General features: G+C 65.7%; 1 protein-coding gene across 1 annotated transcript in view; it reads left to right on the top strand.

Annotated features, from left to right (window-relative positions):
• TLE2 (TLE family member 2, transcriptional corepressor) overlaps positions 1-8,329 on the top strand; it is a 13,556-nt gene extending 5,227 nt beyond the window's left edge. Inside the window, exons 8-18 of the mRNA XM_081287695.1 lie at positions 839-883; positions 1,121-1,270; positions 2,435-2,573; positions 3,210-3,370; positions 3,841-3,917; positions 4,655-4,904; positions 5,104-5,351; positions 5,439-5,586; positions 6,631-6,781; positions 7,029-7,105; positions 8,126-8,329. Of these exons, the coding sequence (XP_081143821.1) occupies positions 839-883; positions 1,121-1,270; positions 2,435-2,573; positions 3,210-3,370; positions 3,841-3,917; positions 4,655-4,904; positions 5,104-5,351; positions 5,439-5,586; positions 6,631-6,781; positions 7,029-7,105; positions 8,126-8,233 (1,554 nt within the window). The 3' untranslated portion in view covers positions 8,234-8,329. The remainder of the gene's footprint in view (positions 1-838; positions 884-1,120; positions 1,271-2,434; positions 2,574-3,209; positions 3,371-3,840; positions 3,918-4,654; positions 4,905-5,103; positions 5,352-5,438; positions 5,587-6,630; positions 6,782-7,028; positions 7,106-8,125) is intronic.
• The last annotated feature ends 94 nt before the right edge of the window (positions 8,330-8,423 follow it).

The raw sequence follows: 8,423 nt of genomic DNA, 5'->3' as shown, positions 1-8,423 counted from the left end.
CACTCCACAGCCTTCCACAGCTCCCTGATGGTCACCGGACGGGGCCAGTCAGGACAGCCCCCATGCTGACAGCCCTGACCAGTGGCTCTACCTCCGTAGCCTCTGGACCATGCAGCCACGTCCCTGCCCCTGGCACCTGCGCCTGCTCCCTAGAGTCCCCCTCCTCGCCTTTGGGAAACCACTCTCTCCTTCAGACCTCGGGTGTCCTAGTGGCCTCCGCGGCCCCCCTGGGACCTGGGACCCTGCTGTGAGCTTGCCCAGACCCACGGCCTCCAGCTCCCTGCCAGGGCCGCCAGCCTCCTCCCTCTGCGGGGCGTGGTCTGCTCCCCCACGTCCCCTCCCCACATCCCCGTCCCTGTTACGGCTCCTTGATTTAAAGAAGGAGGCAGCCATGGGAGTGACTCAGTCACAGGGTGACGCCTGGCCCGAGGTGGCCCTGGGCACGGGAGGTCAGAGGAGGCCCAGCTGCCAGCAGATCTGGCCTCCAGGCCACAGGTTGCACCTGGGGTCCTCCTGGGTGTCCACAAGTCGCCCAGCGGCAGCCCCGGGGGTCTGAGCCGCCCGCCCCAGTGTGCAGGACGGGGGAGATGTGGGCAGCCTGGGGCGGGCAGGGCCACGGCCAGGAGGGTGACACAGCTGGCCACACGGCCTGCCTGGAGAGAACCGGGAAGGGCACGGGCCTGAGGCCGAGAGGCTGCGACGTCAGGGCGCTGCCACCTTCCCTCTGCCCTGGCACGTGGGCCGGGTGGCCTAGACAGGGCCGTCGCAGCTGGCGTGCCATCTTGGGAGAGATCAGGGGCGTGGAGGCAGGGGCGTGACCAGAATGACTCCCCCCCAGGAGAGCGACGAGGACAGGAGTGACTACAACCTGGTGGTGGACGAGGTGGGTCCTGGTCCCCTCTGTGGGATGGGGACAGAGCTCTCAGGTGGCGGCCACGTGGCCTCGAGCCCGGGCTCCTGTGGTTTGGGAAGGGACGCCGTCTCCCTGGCCCCTTCTGTCTGTGGGAAAGGCAGGCGGCAACCCACCTCGGTGACCCCGAGGCACAGGTGGCTTTGCGAGGTGCATGTGGACCCAGAGCAGAGGGGGCTCCCATTTCACCTCAGCTTCTCCCCAACCCAGGACCAGCCCTCAGAGCCCCCCAGTCCAGCTACCACCCCCTGTGGAAAGGCACCCATCTGTGTCCCTGCCCGTCGGGATCTCGTGGACAGTCCGGCCTCCTTGGCCTCTAGTCTTGGCTCACCGCTCCCTAGACCCAAGGAGCTTGTCTTGGTAAGGGGGGGGGGCTTGAAACTCACTTTATTTGTCCCGGGGTGGGGGGGGGCTGGAAACAGACATGGTACAATGAGAAATGAGCTGGGCTGATACCAACCGCTTCCTCATGATTCTTTTATCCCCCAATCTTTCCTGCAAAGATTCACTTTGTTCAGCCTCAGTAAACGTTAAAAAAGCAGCTTTGTAACTAAGCTTGGAAAATAAATATCTAGAACAACTCTGCACCTTACCTGGAAACCAGGTGTCCCTCAATAAACAGTACCTCCCACAGAGGTAGGTGCAGGGAAAGGGCCCGCGAAGGTTGGGCGGCTAGCTGGGCTGGTCAGAGTGCCAGGGTCCTCCGAGGCCTTTAGAGCCCACCAGCCCCAACCCGAGGTGTCCCCCGAGGAGACAGCCCTAAGGAACAGCTGTCCCACAGGGCTCCCAGACGGGCTGCGTGGGCCGTCCAAGGCCCACCCCCGCCCCGCGTCCTCCCAGACCCCTGGCCTGCACTTGCGCAGGGAGATGTCGGTTTCTAGGCCTCCCTCCCAGTAGGTTGCCATGGCTACCGCCAGAGGTTGGGGCCTGTCCATGTTGAGTGCCCTCTCCCTCCCTGCAGGGAGACCTCTGGGGATACGGCAGAGCTCAGCTCTGCAGGGACGCCCCACAGTCCTCCCCACCCCAGCACGTCCCTGGGCCCCACCCTGTCCCAGGCGCAGGGGCCTGGCTGGGAAAGCCGCCGGTCGATTCGCTAGACCACAGCCTCCAAGGCCGAGGAGACCCCGGAGCCCTCGGGGCCTGGCTGCGGGAGACGCCCTCGCGAGCAAGGAGGAGGCCGCAGCAAGCGTCAGCCTCTGGGTGCTGCCCAACTGTCCTCTGGGGCTGCCCGTGGCTCCAGGTGCCCTGCTGTGGCTCTGCCCGCCACCCCATCCTCCTGTGTCCCTCACTAGCTCCGCTCACGCGTCCCTTGCGCCCAGCTCCCAGAATGGAGGAGCAGGTGGCCTCCGTGGACAGGCACGTGGGCTGTGGCAGACCCCGGGTGCCCACCGCCCAGCCATGCTGGGCCTTGGGGACATGTGCAGACAGTCCTCGGCCCTGGTGGCCCTGGGCCCTCCTGTCCCGTTCCCGACGGGATCCCTGGGCCACGGTGTCAGTGGCCACTCAGCCTGCTCCTCTCTGCAGAACGACCTGCCGGCGGGCACCCCTGCCTCCAAGTCCTGTGACTCCTCCCCGCCCCAGGACGCACCCACCCCAGGGCCCAGCTCCGCCAGTCACCTCTGCTCACTGGCTGCCAAGCCCGTGCCGGCCACAGACAGCATCGGTGAGTGCCACTGCGTGCCTGCCAGGCAGGGCCTCCTGGGGGTTTCCAGGAACGGGAGAGTTGGGGGCCTGGGTTCCAGCCCCAGAGCGCCCGCGTGGCCCTCTTGCACCCTGGGCCACCTTCCCCCTCAGCTGGGCACGTGGGAAACCCAGGCCTGGCAAGCCGAGGGGCCCTAGGCCCAGCCTAGTGCACAAAAGACGAGTGTTTGAGTCAGGCTGGGGTCCAGGCCCGTGTGGCAGTTACCAGCTCTGTGACCTTGGACAAGTGACCAACCTCTCTGAGCCGGTTTGTTACCAGTGATGCAAGGAGTGGCAGTGCCAGGCTGGTTCTGGGGCTCCTGAAGACCTGGGCCTTGGGTCCCGCCCTCAGGGCCTCCTGGTGGGTAGGAGGGTAGGAGGAGGGGCTCCGGAGGGATAAGGACTGGGGGTGGGGGTGGGGGGGTGGGTGAGTGGGAGGTTTCGGAGGACGAGCAGGAATCCACCAGCACAAGGGCAGGCACGGGCCCGCCACACAGAGAGCCACAGCCGGGGTCGGCACCTGTCCCCGGGTAGGGCCAGCGGTCATCCGGGGCTTGGAAACCCCAAGGGCCGTGGAGGAGGGACGGGCGGGTGTTGAAGACCTGTCCTTCTCACCCAGCCCTGAGGAGCCCCCTGGCCCTGTCCAGCCCCTTCACCACGTCCTTCAGCCTGGGCTCCCACAGCACACTCAACGGGGACCTCTCCATGCCCAGCTCCTACGTCAGCCTCCACCTGTCCCCCCAGGTCAGCAGCTCCGTGGTGTATGGACGCTCCCCCATGGTGAGTCTGTGGGCAGCAGCACAACTCCCCAAGGAGAGGCAGGCATGGCAGAGGGCTGGGCCCGGGCTGGGCAGGTGTGGGTGACCCGAGGGTCTGAGGAGCCACAGGCCCAACCCAGCTCAGACCCGAGGCTGTGGGGAGCAGCAGCCGGGGGCCAACTCGCTCAGAGGCTGCCCTGGCCCCGCAGGGTTCCCAAGAACAGGCCTCGGTGGCCTGCAGGGTCTGCGCAGCAGCGGGTGGGCAACTCGAGGACCCTCCGGCCCTGGCTTTAGGGTACCTGGATGGACTGGGGGCCCCTCAAGTCAACACCTGAGGTCCCCGTCTCTAGAGAAGCAGGCACTTCTGCCCTCGGGTCGGGGCTGAAACCAGATGCAGGGTCCGTGGATAAACAGGGCATGGCCGGCGGGCATGGCAGAGGGCAGAGCGGGCAGAGACGCTGGCCCTGGGGGACCTTCTCTGGCCTCTGACAGATGGCATTTGAGTCCCACCCCCATCTCCGAGGGTCGTCCATCTCTTCCTCCCTGCCCAGCATCCCTGGGGGAAAGCCGTGAGTACCGGGGCGGGGTCCCCGAGGTGGGGTCTCTGGGTGCCTCACTGTGCTGGCAGAGCTCGGGGTCTCCTGTGCCCTTGTGGGGGTCTCTTTAAGATGACCAGTTCCCAGCAGGGCTCCTGGAGCACAGTAGTGATGGTCTACAGGGGGGTTCTGCCCCAGGGGACCCTTGGCCACACCAGGGGACATCTGTGGTTGTCATGGCTGGGGCAGAGGGAGCGCCTGGCATGGGGTGGTGGAGCCAGGGACACTGTTCCTCAGCACCCTGCCGCGCCTCAGAGAATGAGTGCTCTGGGCCCCTGCCGTCCAAGCCAGTCACGTGGTTTCCGAGCCCCTGAAATCACGCCACGCCTGTCATCCTAGCCAGTGTGGAGGCTGAGGCAGGAGGACGGCAAGTGAGAGGCCAGACTCAGCCAACTAGCAAGACCCTGTCTCAAAAGATACAAGGGCTGGGGTGGTAGCTCAGTGGTGGGGCACCCCTGAGGGACCAAGTTGGGTTCATCTGAGCCCAAGTGGCCCCAGGTAGCTGGGGCCTCTCCATGGATCCTGGTTTAGCAACGCTGGCTTGCTGTGCAGGCCGGGCCAGGTCCTCACTGTCCTGGCCATCCCCCGATCACTCGGACCCTGTCCTCCCCTTTCTCTAATGCATCAGAGGGTACCAGGCAGAAGGTGACTCCCTGGGCAGTGAGGAGCAGGGGGCCTGTCCCTGGTGGTCACGGCCACCTCCCACGCAGGGCCTACTCCTTCCACGTGTCTGCGGACGGGCAGATGCAGCCCGTGCCCTTCCCCTCGGACGCACTGGTGGGCACGGGCATCCCGCGGCACGCGCGGCAGCTGCACACGCTGGCGCACGGCGAGGTGGTGTGCGCAGTCACCATCAGCGGCTCCACGCAGCACGTGTACACGGGCGGCAAGGGCTGCGTGAAGGTGTGGGACGTGGGCCAGCCGGGCGCCAAGACGCCGGTGGCCCAGCTCGACTGCCTGGTGAGGGCGGCGCCGGCCAGGGGGCGGGGCCTGAGCCGTGGGGCGGGGCCCGAGGCAACCTCAAAGCCAACCAGGGAGGGGCTTGCAGCGCCGAGGGGCGGGCTTGCGGGCCAATGGGCGGGGCTAACCCTAGGCTAGGGAGTCGGAGGTGTGGCCGGGTCTGGTGACCAGCTTTCGCTCCTCTCCTGGCTGGCCCCAGAACCGGGACAACTACATTCGTTCCTGCAAGCTGCTGCCTGATGGCCGGAGTCTAATCGTGGGTGGTGAAGCCAGCACTTTGTCCATTTGGGACCTGGCGGCGCCCACCCCCCGCATCAAGGCCGAGCTGACCTCCTCCGCCCCGGCCTGCTACGCCCTGGCGGTCAGCCCCGACGCCAAGGTCTGCTTCTCCTGCTGCAGCGACGGTAACATCGTGGTGTGGGATCTGCAGAACCAGACCATGGTCAGGTGGGTGCCTTCCCTCCCTGTGCACCAGGTGGGTGGGCTGGAGACACCCAGGCTCCCGGACAGACGCCTGGGCCCTGCTCCCTCCAGGCAGTTCCAGGGCCACACCGATGGTGCCAGCTGCATCGACATCTCCGACTACGGCACTCGGCTGTGGACTGGCGGCCTGGACAACACGGTGCGCTGCTGGGACTTGCGGGAGGGGCGACAGCTGCAGCAGCACGACTTCAGCTCTCAGGTGGGCTGGCTGAGGTCTGGGGCAGGGGTGAGAGTTGCAGGAATCTTACCTCCTTTCCTGTCCTCAGTGGGTGGCCCAATTCCAGGCTCAGGCTGGGATTGTCTGAGTCCCACTTTCTTGTCCTCCAGATCAATCCACAGGCCATCACCTTTAATTCTCAAACACAGGGTAACACAAAAGGCGTGCTTCATATTAAGCTATGGGGCCACTGAGATCCTCAGATCGTCTTCCCATGTGTTCTTGTCCATCCATTCCCATCTTCTCATCTCTCTCTGTATAGCTGGTTTCTCTTCCCAGCTTTCAACCTCTGGACTCCCCAGAGGGCTCCTGACAGCTCCCCTCTCCACTGAGGACTCATCCTGGGAGCCACTGACCTGAGGGGACAGGTGGAGGCTGATGGGGGACAGAAGCTGGGCTTGGAGAGGTCCCTGTGCAGGGTGCTGTGGGAGTCAAGGCTGAAGGATGGCAGAGAGGGGGAGCAGGAGGACATAGGTGTCCCAGGACTGAGCCGAGAGTCAGGAATGTGTCTTCAGGCACCGTGTGGCCAGGCGGGCATCTGAAACCCTCGGTCTTCTCTTGTAATTCCCGTGTCCCTCCTGCTGGAAGGCCGCAGGAGACTGGGGTGGAGCTGGCCCGGTGGCTCCTGGTGCCCAGGACAGGCTCTGTGCAGAGCAGTGGGAACGTGTCCTTTCAGGTCAAAACAAGGAGCGCGCCTTGGGGCGGGGGGCAGAGGCCACGCTGGATCTCAGGAGCCCTGGCTTCCAGGCTTGGTCTGACCTTGAGCCTCCGTTTCCTCTGCTCATGGGGAGCTGCTCAAGGGGAGGCTCCTGGGCTGGCCTCCTCCCCTGCCTCCCCCACCGGGTGCCCCCAGACCTGTCTGAGCCCGGTGTAGACAATGGGTGTGCTCCCGCCTCTGGGTGATTCTGTTCCCCTCCGCTGGCCTGGCCTGCGGGGCCCCCTGCCTCTCCTCTCCGCAGGGCCAACAGGGACCTGGGGCTCACTGGCCTCTGAGGCCCAGGGTCCCTCTCTTCCCTCCTCCCCCAGATCTTCTCCCTGGGCCACTGCCCCAACCAGGACTGGCTGGCCGTGGGCATGGAGAGCAGCGGCGTGGAGGTCCTGCACGTGCGCAAGCCTGAGAAGTACCAGCTGCACCTGCACGAGAGCTGCGTGCTGTCGCTCAAGTTTGCCTCCTGCGGTGCGTGCCCACAGGGCGTCCCCAGGCCAGGCAGGAGGGTCGCCAGCTCGGGCCATCTAGGGAGATCTGGCCTCAGTATTTAAAAAGTGGGGGTGGCTGGAGATGTAGGTGGTGAGGAGCCCCGGGATTCAATCCGGCACCCCGACCTCCGCCAATCCCAGTCGAGGGGCGCAGGCCGACGCCCTGCTCCAGCCCTGGGGCTCCGCCCTCTCGGGGCCTCGGCTCAGCTCTCTACCCTCCTCCGCAGGGCGCTGGTTCGTGAGCACCGGGAAGGACAACCTGCTCAACGCCTGGAGGACGCCCTACGGAGCCAGCATCTTCCAGGCACGGCGGGGCGGTGGGCGGGGCGGTGGGCGGGGCGCCCGGCCCTGGAGTTTCAGCGGTGCGCAGACCTCAGCCTGACTCCAGCCCAGCGGAGGTCAGGGGCGGGCACCGGCTGGCACTGTCCCCACCCCACCCCCATGGCTCTGGTCCCCAGCGGAGGCTCCTGGACGCCAGGAACCTCCTGGGGGGTGACCCTGCAGCATGTCCGTCGGTCTGTCGGGCGTCCTGCAGTGTCCTCATGTCCAGTCACAGGCAGAGGCGTGGGAGCCCTCCTTTGCGTGGTGGAGATCTCCGGCGTGTGTGCGGGCTTCCCTGTGTCCACCCTGAGGCTGCCCCAGAGTCCCCACCACCCCGACCCTTGTCTCTTGTGCTCATCCCGGTGGCTGGGGAGTGACTTTTACATTTTTAAAGGATCATAAAAAAATGATAGGAGATTGGGCCGGAGACTGACTTGGACTTTAGGCAAAGCCTAAAGAGTATTTCCCCGCCGGCCCCTGGCAGTTCGCTGACCCTTGGACTTGGTCATTGTTCTGGGAGCCTGGGTCCTCTGCTGAGCTGTGTGACTGCATGCTCCTGCACACCCTCTCTGAGCTTCCCAGGAGAGGCAGCGCTGCAGTCTCTCCTCTCCTGAGGAGAGCACAGAGGCTGTGCCCTGCCCTTCCCAAGGGCACATGCCTGTCCAGCAGGGCTCAGCCCCAAAGCATGCAGCTTCTCCCCTTGGGCTGCATCAGGGCAGAGCCCCAGGCTAGTCAGGGCACTGCCAGGCTGGAGACACCCTCAGACACAAGGCTCCCTCAGGCCGTGCCAAGGCCCCGTGGCGGTATTGGGGTGAAGACCAGGGTGGCTGCAGGGCCCCTGTGGGCCCGTCCGCTGAGCTGAGCCATCCTCGACCGGGGCCACACCTCTCTAGAAAGCCTGCTGTCCCCTTCCCAGCCAGGATGTCCTGGCCTGCTGGCGCCAGGGCACCTGGGTGACCTCGGTGCCCGGGGCCCACCTCACTCTCCCTTTTCCCGTCTCCAGTCCAAGGAGTCGTCCTCTGTGCTGAGCTGTGACATCTCCAGGAATAACAAGTACATCGTGACCGGCTCGGGGGACAAGAAGGCCACCGTGTACGAGGTGGTCTACTGAGGACCTGGGGGGCCCCCTCCGCTGGCTGCAGGCCACCTTCTTCCCCGCTGGGGACGTGGGGGTTGGGCTTGGGGAAATAAAGGTTTTCATCCCTTGGCCTCGTCTGCTTTCCTCCCCCCCACCCCCACCCCGGGCCTCAGGGAGCCCACTGCTGGCCCCAGGGCTCTGTCATGCAGGTGGGCGGAGGCCA

Source organism: Spermophilus citellus (assembly GCF_964194105.1).
Source record: "Spermophilus citellus genome assembly, chromosome: 3".
Taxonomy (NCBI): Eukaryota; Metazoa; Chordata; class Mammalia; order Rodentia; family Sciuridae; genus Spermophilus; species Spermophilus citellus.
Note: the sequence above shows the minus strand (reverse complement) of the source record. Positions and strands in the feature narration are given on the sequence as shown.